Source organism: Marmota monax, unplaced genomic scaffold (genome assembly GCF_021218885.2).
Source record: "Marmota monax isolate L192 unplaced genomic scaffold, Marmota_monax_Labrador192_F-V1.1 WCK01_AAM20220418_F8-fsc00200, whole genome shotgun sequence".
Classification (NCBI taxonomy): domain Eukaryota; kingdom Metazoa; phylum Chordata; class Mammalia; order Rodentia; family Sciuridae; genus Marmota; species Marmota monax.
Genome location: NW_026692549.1, coordinates 1,107,214 through 1,125,745, shown reverse-complemented (window position 1 = coordinate 1,125,745; position 18,532 = coordinate 1,107,214). Strand labels below are relative to the sequence as shown.

The 18,532-nt window shown below is 54.5% G+C and overlaps 2 protein-coding genes across 6 annotated transcripts in view; one reads left to right on the top strand and one right to left on the bottom strand.

The window, feature by feature from the left end:
* The window catches only part of Sfswap (splicing factor SWAP), a 66,942-nt gene extending 48,972 nt beyond the window's left edge, over positions 1–17,970 (top strand). For 3 of the 5 annotated variants that reach the window (XM_046445954.2, XM_046445953.2, XM_046445955.2), the window contains 5 exons: positions 2,827–3,092; positions 9,127–9,252; positions 16,047–16,220; positions 17,137–17,209; positions 17,601–17,970. In XM_046445954.2, coding sequence (XP_046301910.1) covers positions 2,827–3,092; positions 9,127–9,252; positions 16,047–16,220; positions 17,137–17,209; positions 17,601–17,666 — 705 coding nt within the window. In that variant the 3' untranslated portion in view covers positions 17,667–17,970. Of the gene's footprint in view, positions 1–414; positions 2,789–2,826; positions 3,155–7,485; positions 7,574–9,099; positions 9,253–16,046; positions 16,221–17,136; positions 17,210–17,600 lie in introns of those variants that run through there. The other 2 variants (XM_046445957.2, XM_046445956.2) reach the window with 2 other exon arrangements.
* On the bottom strand, positions 7,958–8,468 carry LOC124093500 (bolA-like protein 3). Its single transcript, XM_046445958.2, has one exon. The coding sequence runs from the start codon at positions 8,466–8,468 to the stop codon at positions 8,142–8,144; it is 327 nt and encodes a 108-aa protein (XP_046301914.1). The 3' UTR covers positions 7,958–8,141.
* Positions 17,971–18,532: the final 562 nt, after the last annotated feature.

The following is an 18,532-nucleotide window of genomic DNA, read 5'->3' as shown; positions in this document are numbered from 1 at the left end:
CTAAGACTGGCTTGGAACTTGTGGTCCTCCCAACTTAGCCTCTCCAGTCACTGGGATTACATCTGTACACTACCACCCAGTTAAGAGTAGTTTCGGTTAAGACAACTGGGAATCCGGAATCCTTAAACAAGGCAGTGTAAATGTTAAACGGTGTAAGTTGTCATTGACGTTGACAGTTATTGTTGGGTGTACACTACAGTATGGGGTTCCTAGCCACACTGACTGATTTGATTAACATCAAGTAGAGTGAGGATTCTGTCCTTTGTGTTGGCTAGCCACGTCAGGTACGCGGTGGCCTCGTGTGTTGAATGCGGTGCCTATGGTTGCGCTCACCAAGGACAAACCGGCTTTTGCAGCAAAGCCTAGAAGGAGCAGCTAACTAGGTGTTGATTCGGCCTTGATGTTTCTCTACAGTTTTCGAGCCCACCAGTGCCTGTGGTCCCAGCTACTTGGGAGGCTGAGGCTAGAGGATCATTTGAGCCCAGAACTTGGAAATCAGCCTGGACAACACAGAATGACTTGTCTCAAAAAAAAAAAAAAAAAGAATCCCGACAGTTGTGAACTCTTGATCGTAGAGTTGGACCTGGCTGTAATAGCACGTCAGCGCCTATCCACATCCCCCAGCCACTTACGCAGACACAGCTCTGCTCTCCTGCCGGTGACAAGGGCTACCGAGAGGCCACCGTGGCTGCCTGTTTCCACCTTAACAGGGAAGGACAACCATCTCTTTAGAATAAGTAGACCCTCAGCTGGGCCGCAGCTCGCATCGTGAAGGTCTCATTTCAGACCAACCCCTCCTTTCAGTGGAGCCGCAGCCTCAGTGGGACAGAGGTTGGCAGGCTGCGGTCAAGCAGCTCGTGCCCCTGCCCTACCCACCTGGTGTGAGGGCAGAGGGTGAGGAGTGACGTGCTTCACTCTGGGAAGCCCCATCCGTCCTTTCAGAATGGCCTTTGGCACATGTTAGTAGGCTCTAGGAAGCCTCGGGTGCCGTCAGGGTTAGTGGGGGCTCGCACATCTCATGCAGGGTGCACTCCTTGCGCTCTGAGACTGCTGGCCTTTCTGAAGGGCACAGAGCTAATTTTTCTGGCAGTCCAGCATCCGCGAGCTGTCCCACACCCAGCCTGCCTCCCCCTTGCTCACCTTGAGAGGTACTGCACTCCGCCTGTTCACCATGCTGTGCCTCTGCACACGGGGACACAGGTGAAGCTGCAAAGTGGCTGCCTGTGATTTAAAACATCATTTATTAGTGTGTGCAGTGGAATGTTTACATATTAAACTCTTGTAACAGTGAGATAGTTTTATACTAAACCTGAAAAAAAATATTATTCTAATAGAATTTGAGTGAGAAAGACGTTTTTGACAAGAACTGGCCCACGTTGAAATGGGTTCCCTTGAGAAATGGTCCCTGGAGATATTAGGAAATTCCTTAATATCTGGGCATGGTGGCCACTCCATGATCCCAGAGAAGGAGGCTGAGACAAGAAGCTTACAGGTTCCCAGGCCAGCCTCAGAGACTTAGAAAGAGTCTATCTCAAAATGAAAAACTGGGGATGTAGCCGAGTGGTGGGGCACCCTGGGTCCATCCCCAGTACCAAAAAAAAAAAAAAAAATAGCAAACCTGGTAGAGGTAGGAGAGGGAAAATACTGGGGAGTGAAATTGATCAGATTATCATGTTCATGTGCCTGTCTGAATGTAGCATGATGAACCCCACTAATGTGCTCCAACGACAAACAAATCTAAGAGAAATAAGCCTGCACATAAACATAGACGCGGAAGCCACCTTGCAGATGGGGGTGCGGGGCCATCTGAAGCCTGCGCTCCACAGCTCCGGTGACTGAGTTCCTTTAATGAGAACGGACTGCGGATAACAGCTCCCTGGGACTCCAGCCCATGTGCTGCCACTGCTGCCTTGGGAGCCTCTGCTTAGTGTGCAGGCGTGTAGAGATGCACACCGGGTGTAGGCAGCAGGGAGGCTGGAGGGTCTCACATCTTGAAGCAGCCAGCTCCAGTGGCCGTTGGATCCTAGACAGCTACCTGCCCCACAGAGCACCCCTGACTGGCTCCTCCTCTCAGAGCTGCAATGAGAAGCAAGCTCTGGAAGTGGCCTGTGAGAGGCCCACCCATCTGCCCTTGTCAGGTGGTCTCCAGGGAGGACAGCCACTCACCAGGCAGATTCCCAAATGCCAAGCCAGCTGCTGACAGTGCCTCTGTTGAGGGCCCCTGTGGTGTCCGGGGACACGTTCCACAAGCCTCACAGTAGAATTCCAAGTGAGAAGTTTTTAGAGGCTTCAACATTTGGTCAGAATCTGCTTCCAGCTGAGCTGTGGCCTGAAAGTGCAGCTGCCCCTCTGGGGAGGCAGCTGCCCTACATCTGGGTGCCGTGCTCCTGCTGTGAGGCTCCCTGCAGTGCAGTGAGACTTGTGCACCCTGGAGCATGCCTCTGTCACCCAAAGTTTTCCTGCACTCCAAGAGGTACCTCCTCCTCTGGTTAAGACTTGCAAAAAAGTTGCATTCGGATGTATGAAAACCCTCGTATTGGAGATTTACAGAATCTGTTTTAGTGGAAAGTCATTGAATAGCAAATACAGAATTTTTAACATAGTGAACTTCAATACTGTGGTGGGGAGTTACTGTGCAGGAAGAGCCTCTGGGGTCCGTGTGCCCTTTCGGTATAAGGTGTGTGCTGTGGTCCTCCTGAGGGCAGGGCTCTCAGAGAGGCAGTACTTCCTGAGAGTGCAAGGCATCTGCGTGTGAGGGACCCAAAGCTGCTCTTGTGTGGTCTGTGTTCTAAAACATCCTGTTGTCCCGTTTGCTTCTGTTCCTAGGAAGCCAGTGCTGTGCCCTGTCCTGTACTGACTGGAGGCAGACCTCTGCCTACTTTAGAAGTGAAGCCACCAGAAAGGCCTTCAAGCAAAAGCAGAGATCCACCGAGAGAAGAAGAAAGAGAAAAGAAAAAGAAAAAGCACAAAAAACGGTCTCGAACTAGGTCACGCTCTCCCAAGTACCATGCATCTTCCAAGTCCAGGTCTAGGTCACACTCAAAAGCCAAGCACGCGCTTCCCAGTGCCTACCGGACAGTGCGGCGGTCGAGGTGGGTGTGCGGGGCAGTGCCCAAAGCCCTCCTGTCTGTGGATCCTCCTCCTGCTGGTGCCAGTAGAGCTGGGCAGAAAGCTTAGCTGCAGCCCCATGTGCCTGGGCAGATGTGCATGTGGGTGTCTGTGTCCTGCAGATAAGTCCTTCAACCAGGCGTGGTGGCCACACCTGGGATTCCAGTGGCTCAGGAGGCTAAGGCTGGAGGACAGCAGGTTCTACTCCAGCCTCAGCAACCTTAGCAGCATCCTGTCTAAAAAAATTAAAAAGTTGGGGGTGTGGCTCAGTGGTTAAGCGACCCCAAGTTCAATTCTCAGTATAAAAAATTAAATAAAGACTAAAATAAGTAAATAAGACAGGCCAAGATGTGGCTTCGTGGTGGAGCACTTGCCAAGCATGCATGAGGCCCTGGGTTGAGTGCCCAGCACCAAAAAAGATCACCAACTACTACCAAGCAAAAAAAAAAAAAAAAGATGAAGAAAGGGAAAAGTCAAAGCTTTATTTAAATTGTAACAGGTCAGGAAAGCAGGCCTGGCATGGTGCTGAGTGTGAGAAGGTTCGCAGGGTGGCATGGGTCTCCTGTTGGTATGAAAGTCCCTTCCTGGTTTATTTTGAGCGTACAAATTTCAGTACAGAAGAAATCTCTGCTGCTTGGTTCATGCTTGGACGAGGCAGGAGTATAAATTTGTCTTCTCATTTAATCCCTCTGCTGTCCCAGCATCCCACTGTTGAACAGAGCCTTCTTCAGGATCCGGTTCTGAGAAGGCAGTAAACACTGGGGCCAGCACCTGCCAGGGCCTCAGAGCTTACTGCCTGGTAAAACCTCTTAAAATGAGGTACAGCTGTGGCTAGCTTGCCAGAGGCTCAGGCATGGCCCATCCCTAGGGCTCATGCCTTTGGATCTGTCACATTTTTTCTCACACAGCTCTCACATTGCGGGTGCCTGGTGTTTCTTTTTGGAATCGCTGTCACCTCTCCCATAGGAAAAATGCAGATGCCCTGCACTCTTAACTGTTGAAAACCATATGCCCATTTGTCTCTGTGCTGTGTCCCTGCCCAGGACAGTCCTGGAGGCCTGGCGGCCTATGTGTGCCTGTCTGTGTTGACCTGGACCTGCCTTCCTGACAGGTGGACCTGATCATCTACTTCCTGTCATTACACCCGGCAAAAAAAAAAAAAAAAAAACATAAAAATCTTGTTATTTTTTAATTAAATTAACAGCCCTGCTAACATGCTTTTGATATTTTTTTTTAAGCCCCAGGAATTCTGAAATTTAAAAAATTGAATAAGTTCCTTTTGCCATTACGGAACTGAAAATATACGCCAGAGTTGACCAGGCCCCACTGCAGCACATGCAGGGATTTCTTCCCGGTTTCCTTCCCCTCTGGCTCGGACAAGCAAAAACAATTCATTGTGATCCCTGCTCAGGGGCCAGTGATGAAGGTCCCGTGCCCATCTGAGCTACGGGCTCTTCTCTGGCTCCACAAGTGGTGTGGGTGAAGCACCTGGTACCCAGGGCTGCACATGCCCTGCCTGCCTAGCTTGGTGGGGTTCCTTGGCCTCAGGCTGTGCCCAGGTGGGTGCTCATGACCAAGAGCACCACCCAGCACAGGCGCTGTAGGGCTGTGGGTCTGTGTCCTTATCATGGACTGAGTGCTAACACGGTAACTTGGGGATTACTTGATCTTCCTTAATGTGTTTACATCTTAGATAAGAGGTGGGCAAGTGGCCGTTTCCTCATTATGCTTTCTGTCTGATGGTAGGCTGTCAGTTTCAGTCAAGGAAAAGAACAGCTTTATCATATCATAAAGTACATGTGATAATATCGTGAAACAAAGCCTTCCAGTGAGCTCTGTGCCCAGAGCTGGCATCTGCCGAGTGCCTCTCGGTAACTGCCTCTCCTGCCTGGCAGTCCGGGTGCCCCCCTGGACCCTCACACCTGGACCCTGCCTCATCTCTTCCTTCAGAAGATAGTGGCATGTTCCAGGGGCAGATCTGCTGGCTCCACCTGAGCCCTGCCAGCACTCGCCATTCCTGGAGCCCGAGGGGAGTTAACACACTGCAGTCCTTGGGCTGGGTGTGGCTCAGTGGTGGAGAGCTCACCAGTATGTGCGCAATCCTGGGTCCAACCCCAGCACCACCAAAAGCCACAGTTGTAAATAAGATAGGAAAGGATGGTGTTCTCTCCCATAATATGTATTATTGATGTGTTAAAAGACAACTAAATTTTAACCAAAATATTGAAAGTGCTAACTGCTGCCAGCTCCAAGTGCAATACCACACCAGGCACAGTGGCCCTGGCCTGTGATCCCAGCAACTCACAAGGCTGGGGCAGGAGGATTGCAAGTTTGAGGCCAGCCTCAATAGCTTAGTAGACCCTTCTCAAAATTTTTTAAAAGTTGGAGATGGGGCTGAGGTATCAAAAATTTTTAAATTCAACACCACAGTTCTTAGCATTTCTGATTGTGGTAGGGTGCTTCAGCTGAGGTTCACACTGTGGAGTCAGGTAGCCCCTGTAAGTTGCAGTGGTGTGAGACTGGGAAGCTCTTTCTGTCCCAGCAGATCTGTTTGTGGGCTGCTTATCTAGCTGAAGCCCCTCTCACTCAAGTCGTCCCAGCCATAGGTGGCTTCGGACTTCCAGATGCAAGTTATAGCAAAAATCTTTAGTTTCACAAAACCCGTGTGTTATTTCTCAAGAAGCTCGCTGGTTTGGTTTTTGTTCGTTTATTTTAATTTTTTTCGTAGTTGTAGATGCACACAATACCTTTATTTTTTATTTACTTATTTTCCTGTGGTGCTGAGGATGGAACTCAGTGCCTCCATGTTCTAGGCAAGCGCTCTACTGCTGAGCCCAGCCCAGCCCGATCACTGGTTTTGACGAGGTGATACTCAGCATCTTAGCCAGCACTGACTGACAGACGTGTAAGACTTCCTCACCTGTGCTGCAGCTGGTTTTATCTGTGTTTTCGTAAGGTCCATTGTTTTAATGGAAGGAAGAAGTACTGATGTAGTTCACTCGTGTAAAATTCAGTATGGATTCAGTGTTAAGTGTCACTACACTGAATTAGCAAGGCTGGTGCTTGATCCTCCACTAGCCTGTAAGCCTTGGTGAGCTCCCTTGGTGTTCCTCTGGTGTCTGGGGCTCAGCCGTGGGTTCTGAACAGGTCTTCAGGACTTCCCCGTGCAGAGGATCTGTGCAGTAAAGATGTGTTTTTTCCCCAAAAGTTAGCTCCCAATGTACCTTAAGGGGGTTAATAAGACTTTTTTGAAAATGACTGTATTTAACGTTCAGAAATAACTCAGGTAGGCAAAGTTGAATCAGATGTAATTTTTTTTTTATATTTATTTTTTAGTTGTAGCTGTTGACAGGACACAATATCTCTCTTTCTTTCTTTCCTTTATTTATGTATGTATTTATTTTATGTGCTGCTGAGGATTGAACCCAGGGCCTTGCACATGCTAGGTGAGGGCTCTACCGCTGAGCCACAACCCAGCCCTAGATGTGATCTTTACTGTCCTTACTTCCCATGATAAAGTGCACAGCAAAACAGTAAAAGATAATTCTGTGTCTCAGTCCTGTTTTTTAAAGAAGAAACCGGGTGCTTAAAGTGCCCCGGGTGGCACTGGTTAGCATGCCGGCCTGGGTAGTCGCTAATATCAGGTGAACTGTGAGCACACACAGGTGCCAGGCGTCTGCACCTCAGCCTCAGAGAGACCAGCCATGTGAGCATGGGAACTGCCAGGCAGGAGTCTCCTGGTGGTTGGGTTGAGCTGGGCTGGCCGACCCCAGCTCCCAAGTACCCGAGTCACCTGTTGCCAAGACCTGTGAGCAGTGAGACAAACAAAGCAAGCACCCCACACAGGTGGTCTGGGGTGAAAAGAGGCCACTTACAAGTGTGGCCACTGCATCCAGATAAAACTTCTGGAATTTCATCCTTGGAGAAAAGTCTCCCAATGCCCTTATTTTTTGAGCAGACTATTGGGATTGTGCAAGAAGTGTTAAGGTCATCTGCCTTTGTCAAAGACTCTGGATACATGGGACGATTGGCTGACAAGTGGAGTGCCTTTCCTGGCACTGAGTCATGTCACTGTGAAAACCCCACTCGATAGAATGGAAAGCATCAAGTGTCCTTCCTTAAAGTGAGACCGGAGAGCTCTGAGCTCTGAGGGGCTCCTTCCCAAGGTCGTGGAGGCTGGTGGGAGCTGCCCCTTCCCTCTGAAGAGTGTGGCTGCAGGCACTGGGCTCATCGTCTTTACTGATCTTCGGGTGCGTGGTAGAGCTCTGTCCAGCATCCTGCAGGTGTGAAGGCTCTGCTCAACCGAATGCTTTCCCCATTCTGTAGTGCCCGGCCCAGCTTTACACACTCTGAACGAGAAGTGTGTGCCCTGAGCAGATGCACCAGCAGCCCAGCAGGAGCGCTCAGGCAGCCTGGCCTCCAGCAGACCTGACCTCTGGAGCTCTTGTGGGGCACCTGGCAAGACGTCACGGGCTCTGACTGGCCTGGCCCTGGCATCTGTTGGGGGGAGCCCAGGGACATTTCCGACACACAACACCTTCCAGAGGTCCAGCAGAGAAGACCCTGCATCCTCCTTATGTTGGAGCAGGCTTATCAGGGCCAGGGTGCTTCCTGCAACACCAGAGGGTAGATGCCTTAGTGAGCTGGTCTTCCGAACCACGGTGTGTGTTGCTTTGGGTTTTACCATAATTAAAATGATTCAGTGAAAAACTTTTTTAAGTGGCGAAATCCAGCTGCTCTTTATCTCGTTTCTGGATGGGCTGTCATGAAGATGGCCTGGAGAGAAGAGATCCCTGCCAGAGTCTGCTCATTGCAGACTTTTCCTGAAATGGTACTCTTTTTTTTTTTTTTTTTTCAGGTATCTGTGGCCTTTAATTAACATCTAAATAGATAACATCTCTTCTATAATTATAATATAGAAATGTCTATGACCAAAAATAGATAAAAGTTTTTGGCAAATGCCTTGGGAAGAATGCCATCAGTGAAATTCACCCAGGGCTTCAGGCAGCAGCATCTGTGCAGTCAGGGTGTGGTCAGTGCTTGGGGACGGAGGTAAAGATCCGCAGTCCGTGCATGCTTTTGATTTCTTCTTTTAGTGCCTGATTAACCATCTGGTGCTGCTGGACAGTTCTCTTCTCCTTAAATTCTTCTGATTCGATTTTAATTTCATACATTGCCCCGCAGCCTCCTGAAATGTCAGTGACTTTGATAGCTGTAGCTCGAGGAAACTTTTCTTTGAGAATCTGAGTCACTTTGAGCTCCCCTTCAGTCTGGGATGCAAACATCCGGTGGACACAGTGCAAAGGCGCTGCACTCCCGCAGAGCAGAGGCGCTGCCGCGGCGGGGCTCCACGCCGCCATGCCGGGCCGCAGCGGCCCGCCCTGAAATGGTACTCTTGCTGAGTTAATAGAGTGAAAAATCCCAAAGGTGTCGTTTTAACCTTTTCTGTCCCAAGTGGGAAAGGGTCTGGAGGGTCTTTCTGGCTATGTATGGATCATATCATGACATGGATAGAAGGAACCTTGTTTTAGACACAAGGGAAGGGCCAGTAAATATTCGGGGGTGATTTTGCATCCATGAATCCCATGAACTTGCATTACTTAGCCCAGACTGTCAGGACGGCATGCTCTGGGCCAGGCGAAGGTGGGGCTCTGAGCCAGCAGACCTGACATGTCCCTGCCTGCTCCTGCACAGGCCATGAGGTCTGGGGTGCCAGGCACCCAGTGCCTTTCCTCTGCAGAGGTGAGGGCCATGCCTGTGAGCGCCAGTCCTCAAGCAGGAGGAAGGAGGCCCAGCATTCTGGGCTGGCTGGGTGGCAGTGTTTGGCAGTGGTAGCCTCCAAGACTGGTACCTGGGTACAGCGCTGTGGAATGGGCAGAGGCATATGCCTCCCAGGGTGACGCTGAAGCTGGTTGGCCGGAGTGGGCATCTGCTGTGGGCACCCTGCAGGCTAAGGCAAGAGAGAGTGCACACCAGGAGACCAGACAGCAGAACTGAATGCCACGTTACTCTGTCCAGGTCACGCTCCCGGTCCCCTCGGAGGAGAGCTCACTCCCCAGAGAGACGGCGGGAAGACAGGAGCGTCCCCACTGCCTACCGCATGAGCAGCAGCCCCGGAGCCAGCAGGAAGCGGACTCGCTCCAGGTAGGCTGCTTGGGTATCCTGGCTAGAGGGGTCTGAAGCTGTGTCCACCTGTGTCACTAGCTGCCCAGGATGACGGCCATAGTCTCCGCAGCAGCACTGTCACTGGGAGCACTGGGGCCTCCATGGGGCTCTCGCACAGCCTAACTTGGGAGCTGGGTTCCCTCAGCATAGCCCTGAAGCAGGACCCACCGACAACGCCTGCCCCCTTGCCAGTGGCAGGAACAGAGAAGGAGGGGCAGACCTCCCAACATGGTGGCCTCGGGTCTCGTGGGGAGTTGGTGCCTGGGCAGTATATGACGGTGCCAGGGCTGAGGCTGCCGCTCCCAAAGGGACAGTGTCCTGTGGGTGCCTCCTGAGCACTGATTCAGCTGCTCCTGGAGAGCCAGGCCAGTGTCCACGTTTAGGATGGCGGTGTGCTGAGCCCTGGCAAGATGGAGTCCCAGGTTCACCCCCAATGCCAAAAGATATAAAAACAGACGTGGAAGCCACCCTCCCAGACTGCCTCCGCTCGTTTCAGGCAGTTCTGCTCTCAGGTCAAGGACCCGAGGTAACAGCTTTTAAGAAAAGGTTGGGGCTGGAGATGTGGTTCAAGCGGTAGTGCGCTCGCCTGGCATGCACGGGGCGCTGGGTTCGATCCTCAGCATCACGTAAAAAGTTAAAGATGTTGTGTGTTTACCAAAAACTAAAAAAGTAAATATTTAAAAGAAAAGGTTTACTTTGGCTCACTTTGGGAGGTTTTAGCCCAGGCTGTGGTGAGGCAGCACACGGTGGGAGTGCAGAGTGGAAACTGGGCCTCATGCCCCAAAGCAGAGGGTCCTCCCGTCCCTTCCAGGGGTGCCCCCCACCCCCCATAGGTCCACCCTGGTAAGCAAACCTTTAGCTTGTGGGCCTCTGGGGGGCATTCCAGCACTGAATGCTAGTGGCCCCCAGCAGTGGCCAACAGTCTCCTCCTGGCCACGGGGAGTGCTATCTGGGAACAGCCCCCTCCAGGGCTCAAGCTCATGCCGCCTAGCTGATTGCCATTGTCCCAGGGCACATCTGGAGCCCAGTTGCTGGCCACCACCAGGGACAGCAGCTGGGAGTCTCCTAATAGATAGAACCTGAGCCCCTTTTCCTGAAGCGGAGCGCAGGCAGAGGAGCTGGCAGCTGGCGGGGTCAGAGCCCTCTGACACATGCACTCTGGTTACGTTTTGTGCTGTGGTGATCTTGCCAGGTGTCCCGGCTGCCTGGCATGTGGAACTCATTCCTGAAGCCAGCAGTGAGCCTTGAAATTTATTACCACCTCAGACACGTGAGGAGAGGATCTAAAATCTATTCCTGTAGCAAAAGATCTCTGAACACAAGAGTTCTCACTTTGTCCTCAGCTTGATTTTTGCATTAAGAGGAGTGATGGACGGCGGTGGTTACGGGTCTGCCTGCACAGGTGGGAGGCCCAGGGCCTTCTGGTGTGGTCTCATGAGCTCCGCGGACCCTAGGACAGGGTTCTGGCGACAGCCCTGCAGAGGGACGGCCCTCTGGACGCCTCTGCATTGCTGAGAGCTGGCATCAGAGCTCGGCAGTAGCTCTCCATGTGCCCCCATGTGGCCTGAGCTGTTCCTGTCTGAGCATGGTCACCTGGGGGCTGGTTTTTCAAGTGGCTTGCGAGCACCCCTGTGCCCACCTTCTGAGGCTCAGGCCCACACGCACCCCTTGCTCCCCCACACACCTGGATGTGTGTTGTGGCTTTGACGTGTTTGGAGAAGCCAGACCACAGCCTTGCCAGAGGTGCTTCTCCCATTCTGTCTCTGGCAGGGTGCTGCCCATGGTCTCCGCAGCAACCCTGCGTGGGTGCGGCTGTGCAGAATCCCTTGTGTCATCCCCAAGACACATGTCTGTCTGTCCCTGTCAGTGATGTAGAGTCAGGCCACTCTGCTGAAGTCACTCCCGCCTGCTTCTGGATCAGGGAGAGGTCTTTGGGGTGTCCTGTGGTCCTGCGGCACCCTTTGCCAGCAGCTCTGCTAGGGTTGCACTTGGATGGCGCCTGCGCAGGCAGGTGGCTGGGCGAGAGCAACTCCTGTTGCTGCTCACCCTTCTTCCTTAACCAGCGTGATGTCACCGCAGGTCCTAGGCCTGGGGTCTGTCGTCCTCGCCGGCCAAGTGGGTGCCCCGGCCCCTTGTACTCTTGGATGGTGTGTTGTTTCAGACTGGGCCGGGGGGCCCTGGACCCGTCCCTGCCTCCTTGGACACGTCCTCCCACTGCTCTCCAGGCACTCTCCTGCTTTTTGGCCTGAGCTGTTCCTGGTGCTTCCTGCCTGCACCCTGGGTCAGCCGTCCCGAGGAGAGACTCCTTGTAGTGATGAGTGGAAGTTCACACCTGGGCCAGGTGGAACAGTATTCATAGGAAGTATTTTGAGCACACTGTTTATGCCTCTCTCGCAGGGATGTTGGTGAAGTCACTTCAGCAGGGAGTCGAGGCTGCCTTATTAAAGCAGGTAACAGATGACAGTGATGGTGCTTTGTCATTGAACCTGCGGGAGGCTCTGTGCTTGGCCCACAGAGGAGTGCTTGGCCAGCAAGTGCAGGACCTGGCAGCTGCCAAGGGGCCTCAGGTCATGAGGCCCTCCTCCCTTGAGGCAGCTTGATAATGGAAGGAAGTGTCGTCCCCAGAGCAGCAACCAGGAAGTAGCCAGGAAGCCGGGGGTAGGGAGAAGCAGGGCCACAGCCCTGGGAGCCACAGCACTGTGGCAGCCACCCTGAGCCCAGTGGTCTCGGCAGGTCCAGGAGGTGCAGGCAGGTTCCTTCACCACGTACCACGCCACAGACCCTTAAAGAACCTGGAGAATACCAGGCACTTGAAAATTCAGCAATTACAAGAGCAGTTAAATAATTACCTTTTCTAGTACTGGGGATTGAACCCAGGAGTATCCCCAGTCCTTTTAACCAGAATCTCACTAAGCTGCCCAGACTGGCTTCAGGACTGGATCCTTCTGCCTCAGCCTCCCACACCCGGTTGGAAGTCATTTATGTTACAAGAAAATAAAAGTGTAGAAGCAGTGATCCAGTTGAGCTTAAGAAGCCTGAAGAGGAGCTGGGCGCAGTGGCCATGCCTGTTCTCCCCGTGCTCAGGAGGCTGAGGCAGGAGGATTGAGAGCTCAAAGCCAGCCTCAGCAACAGCGAGGCACTAAGCAACTCAGACACAATAGGGCTGGGGAGGTGGCTCGGTGGTCGAGTGCCCCCGAGTTCATTCCCTGGTACCAAAAACAGGAGCTGAAAAAGGAACAAATCAAACTCAAATAGAAACAAGAAGGGATGCAAGAAAGACCAGAACCAGAGATGGACAGAGCCCTGGAAGTGTCCGGAATGGGAGACCCTGTGGGACAAGGAAATGAAGTTAATTCAGCAGCTTAGATAAAGTAAGTTCCTTAAAGGAACAGATGACCAAACTGACACCAGCAGAAGCGAGTCCCCTGGAAGTGTCACATCTGCCGAGCTTTCCACCAGGCCCCAGCCAGGCAGCCTCCCCAGCAAGACAGTCAAGAAAGGAGGGGACAGTTGCCACTCGCTTCACGAGGTCACCACAGCTGACCCCTGAAGCAGGCAGGGATTCTGAGTGCCTTCTCGGGAGCCCGGGTGCACTTGCAAGGGCTGGGCGCTGGGTGGCTCAGGCTGAGCAGGTGCCTGGCCTGCAGGAGGGCCGGGTTCCATCCTTGGCGACCAACAGCAGGAGGGGGGAGGGGAGGAGGCAGGGCCTTCCCAACACACTGGCAGACACTGACAGAGCTCTCCTCCCCAGAGTGACCCACAGACCCAGTCCAGCTTGAGCAAATACCCCGAGCTTTTTGTGGAAATTGGCACAGAAACCTTAAAACTTGTATGGAAACACAAAGGACCAGGAAAAGCCAAAACAATCTGGGAAAAGAATAAAAGTGAAGGACTTTGACCTCAGATTTCAGAAACTACCAGAAAATACAGCAGTGTGGGCAGTGTGGTATCAGTATGAAGGTGTGCAGAGGGAGGAAGTCCAGGAGACTACCTGTATGGCCACGATTGTTGCCCAAGGTGCCAAAACTATTCAGGGAGGACAGGAAAGACCTTCCCACAAAATTTGCTTGGACAACTACGTGTCAGAATGGGGAAAAAAAAAATACCCTGCCCAAAAGTCACTTCAAGGGGGATCGCCATACTGGACATAGAAACGAGAATATCAAGCTTCTGGAAGAAACAATACATGTGACTAAGGCTCCTTAGGATATAGAGAATGATGATTATGAGGAAAACCTGTGAACCCACTGAAGGTGAAACTTCCCCTAGGAGGCACAGTTGGGACGGGTGGGCACAGTGGCCATGCCTGCATGCCCAGCGACTCAAGGGCTGAGGCAAGAGGATGGCAAGTTCCAGGCCAGCCTGGGACACCTAGCAAGATCTTGTCTCCAAGTGTTAGGAAGGGGCTGGGTTTGCAGCTCGGGGGGCTGGGTTTGCAGCTCGGGGAGCTGGGTTCAATCCCAGGGCCACAGATGTGAAGCGGAAAGGAGAAGGAAGGGAGGGCAGGCCCCAGACTGGGAGGAGAGCAGAGGCCTCACTGATGCTTCACAGGACAGCATGTACGGAGCCCATGAGTGCAGGGGAGGTACTCGGTCTCTTCGGTCACCCAGAAAGTGCCCTGGAGACCAGGGCGGTGTCCGCTGTGTTGGTGGACTGGACTGGCTTGGTGATGTAGCCAGGATGTGCTCAGTGGTGCTGCCAGGCACAGCTGGCAGGCAAAGAGTGCACTCACACACACCCCCCACAGCCTCGCTGCCCATTCCAGGCACTGACCACACAGCAGCTCACAGACGGCTCCTCCGGCTATCACAGGAAGGAGAAGGAACACATGGCCCTGTGGCACTGCTCAGGCTGGGCCTCAAAATGCTGCCCAGCAGACCTGCAGGAGTCCATGCTCGTGGCTTCAGGCCATGGTGCGCAGCAGAGGCCAGCTTAGGGGTGGAGTGGGCACAGACTGGCTCCCCTGAGCAGTGGGGTCTGGTCCATGGCTTGGGCTCTCCACATAGCACATGGAAGACCCTGCCCATGGCCACGAGCACCCTGGTGGTGTCAGAAGTGAACCATCAGCTTTCCTCCTGTTGGAGACTTGCCGTGCTCACGGCCCCTTTTTCTTTCTGGTGCGGTGCTAGGGCTTGAGCCCAGGGTGAGTGCCCGGCAGGTACTCTGCCACTGAGCCAGAGCCAGCCCAGAAGCCGCCTTTCAGTCATTCTGCAGCCACGGAGAGCAGCCCGAGTTGGGGCTCAGTCATCTGGCCCTTGGTCACGTGCTGCAGTGTTAAGTGGCTGTCAGCAGAGAGCCCCGGCCCACAGCATCCAGCACCAGCATCGGCTCTTTCTTCCTTTTGGCTCCAGGCACTGTGCCACCCAGCCTCAGCCCCTGCCCTCTTTATTTTTTGTTTTTTGAGACAGGGTCTTGCTGGTTGCTGAGGCTGGCCCAGAGCTCACTGTCCTGCACCTGCCTCCTGCGTTGCTGGGAGGGCAGATGTGCACGCCGTGCCTGGCCACCATGCCTCTGCAGCCGTGCCACCCCCGTGCTGACTGTGCTGCAGGCTCTTGCTGCAGCGTGGTGGCCCCAGGCCTGGCCATCACTCTGCTCCATCCCGGACGCTGCCAGGGAGCCCAGGCTGGCACATGGGGGGCCCTATGCTGCCAGAGCTCCAGAAGCACTGCTGGTGCTCGTGGCTTCCAAGTGCCTCAGGCTGGTGGCCCTACTGGGCCACCTCAGTGGAGTCGCATGCTGCAGACTGTGAACTCTGCTTGTTGTTGAACAGAAACAGCCCGAATGAGGGGTGTGACTTGGAATGAAGTGGGTTCTGGACGACCCCTGGGGTCCTTCCCTGCAGGGTGGGGTGGCCACATTGGGAAGGGCCCCGTGCCGTGCTGAGTCCCCAGGGAGCCAGGCAGCCACACTGTGCCAGCAGTGGCCCCAGGAGGGACAAAGCCAGACAGCGAGGTGCTGCTGCCCCTAAACCCTGTGGAGACCCCGTGGGCCACCAGGAGGCAGCCTAGGAGGGACGGTGGGAGGGATGAGCCAGCCTGGGCAATGAGTGATGTCCCTGCAGAGACTCCGAGGGTGCTGAGAGAAGGCCTGGCCTCCAGGGAGGACCAGGGGCGCTGTCCATGCCGCACATTGCCTTTACCAAAAATATGACCTCCCTGTCTTTTTCAGTGTTTCTCAAGTCATAGAAAGGGTCCCAGGACACAGGTGTGGGAGGGACTGAGTCCAGCCCAAGCTGCGGGAGGAGGTGCAGGCAGGGGGTCTGGAAAGCCTTGCTGCTGACACGGAATTGTGGGGGTTTGGGGACTTATCTTCTGTGGAAAGCAGGAGCAGTGCTCAGAGCCGAGCTGGGCACTGGATGTGGCTGGGGCCCCCCAGGGAGTGGGCCCAGCAGCCTGCGCCTACCTTTCTCCAGGGACATGCCCCAAAACTGCCATCCAAAAGAAATGCCAGGCCTTTGTGTCTACAATACTTGACTTTAATGACTTTCCATATATTTTTGGAAATTCTCATTAAATTGGCATAAGTGAGAGAACAGCATAGATGGAGGGGTGGCCGTCAAGGGCCTCTCAGTGCAGGTCAGATGCTGACTACACCTCAGATGCCAGCTTCGTGCCCGAGGCCAGGCTGCCTGCTGGAGCAGCTGCTTTGCACACCTCCCTAAAGCCTCGCAAGCCAGGGGTCCATCCCCTCTGCCTGGTTGCAGGGTACAGTGCCCCACAGACGTGTCGGGCCACATGCAATATGGGTCTCTCACCAGGGCACTTTCCTTTCAGAAGTCCCCATGAGAAGAAGAAGAAGAGGCGGTCGCAGTCACGGACCAAGGCTAAGGCGCGGTCACAGTCAGCGTCCCCTAGTAAGCAGGCGGCACTACGGCCTGCAGCCCACTCAGCACACTCGGCCAGCATCTCTCCTGTGGAGAGCCGGGGCTCCAGCCAGGAGCGCTCCAGGTGATCTGCCTCCGGGCAGTGCTCAGTGGGAGAGGGTGGGTGGCAGGCGGGCCTAGCCCCAGGGTGCATCTGCTGATCCCAGCCCCTGCTCCCCGGGCAGAGGGAGGTCCCCAGGTGGCCCCAGCTTAGTGCCAGCAGGGCAAGTGACCTCTCAGGACCCTGCTGCAGGGGAAGAGTACCTGTGCAGGCTCCTGAATGCTAACTGGCCAGTCCTGCACCTGCCTTTGGGAGCAGGTCCCAGCATGGTCCTAGGGACGGAAAGAACCACCACTGGGGGTCTGCAGCATCCAGGGAACTCAGGGCTCCTGTCGCCACAGCACCAGTCACAGGGGTCAGGGCTACTAGCCTCCCCACCAGTCGGCAGTCCAAACTGGTTGTCAGGGTACGAAACCCTGGCAAGACCCAGTGTCCCTGTCCTGGACGTAGTGATCCTCAGGTGAAGGCAGACCACACATGAGGCAGCTGCTCTTGTTCAGGTAGCAGCAGTCAAGATCCCTGCCACACCCCACACCCAACGGGCTGGGAAGGGGTGTGTGGCACTGCGGCTCACGCCTGGCGTGGAAGGCACAGGCAGCTTTCCCATGTAGGGAGCAGTAGCCACAGGTCAAGTGCAAGAGCCTGGGCCAGGGCAGGTCCAGGAGTCCCCGAGGTCCCCGTGGAGGCTCGGCCTGTCTGCTGGCTCCCATGTTTCTCTGGTCCCATGTGTTTACGTAGCGTCTCCTGAGAATGAATTCCAAACTAGTTTCCTTTTACAAACGCTGTATAAATGCTTGACTGCGTGGCCCGCGTGGCCCTGGTGTTCAGGAGAGCGGCCCTGCTTACCCTGGGAAGCCGGCCTGTGAGGGCGCCCACCCACAGTGTCCTGGGCCCCACACTACAGGGTAGGTTCAAGCTCTGGTCCCTTTCTTTGCTTTAGGGGCGTTTCTCAGGAAAAGGACGGTCAGATCTCTTCGGCAATCGTTTCTTCCGTGCAGAGCAAAATAACTCAGGTAAGTCGGGCCCTTGGGCCTCTGTCCTCCTGGTCTCTGGAAAGGGGCCTCGTTTTTTCTCCCCTGACTCCCACTCCTGCTCCCACTTCACTCGTGCTGACCCAGGAGGGAGTCCTGGGCTGGTTGGTGTCTGGCTACGCAACATGCAGAGGCCAGGGCTGCAACACCATAGGACCCTCCCCCGATGGACCTGCATGAGGTCATGGCAAAGGAGACTTGGACAGAGGTCAAGGTTGAGAGGGGGCTTTGGCCTCAGTGCAGCCTGAACGTGCCCACAGCCCACACCCACCCTCCCAGGCCACCTCCAGCCAGTGTGCAGGCTCTACTCCCCATCCCCATGGGTCCGTGAACTCCCCGCCCAGTGGTCAGGTCCCTGTCTCACCCTGTGCAGGATCTCATGGCCAAAGTCAGAGCAATGCTCGCAGCTTCCAAAAACCTGCAAACCAGCGCCTCCTGAGGCAGCGGCTGTGGAGCCAGCCTGCCGCACGACCCGGAGCCCTGTATGGCCCACAGCTCGGAGCCACCGCCGCGGAAGTCGGAGTGGAAGAGCTTGCTGCTGGCAGGCCCGGGGCAGAACCGTCCAGGCTCACCGCCCAGGACTCTGGGGACAGTTGGTGGCTTTTGTAAATTAATTTTTGATGACATTTTCAGTTTAAGATTTTTGACCAGCAGTCTCTTACTTGTATATTTGTAAATAATATCATGTTTCTGTGAAAATGTATTATCAAATAAAATGGAAGAAACACCTTTTCTAGCTGGCAGCCTGGAGCCGTGTCTGCCTTCTTGGGCTCACAGTGCCCCTTCATGAGCTCTGCCTCCTGGCGGACTCTGTGTAAGTAGGACAGCTGGGCTCGCCTGTCCTGCCTGCTGCCCTCCCGCAGCAGCTGCTCATGACCTGCACAGCCCCAGTGAGGCACCCAGACCCCACCTGGACGCAGTCAGCCTCTGGGATGGCTGTGTGTCCTCACGCAACAGGCTCGGCAGTGCTATTGGAGAGCCCGGGTGGTGGTGATGTCACACGGTGCAGCCCTTAAGACAACCAGATGCCCAGAGACACCCTGTACTGTGCTTCGGAAGCCCCACAGGTTTGAGTATGTGGATGAAGGTGCAGGTTTGTGTGTCCCTCGCTGGCCAGGACCCACGTGTCCCCCGTGTGCTTCGTAGGGCATGCTGCATGCGTCCCCACATAAGCCATCTCTGCCACCAGGACCACTGAGCACAGGGAAGGCCCTGAGGTGCCCACACAGGAATCCCTGCCTCCCACACAGGGCACGAGCCTGGCCTCCCCTGCGTCAGGAGGGCAGGGTCTCCTGCTGAGGGTGC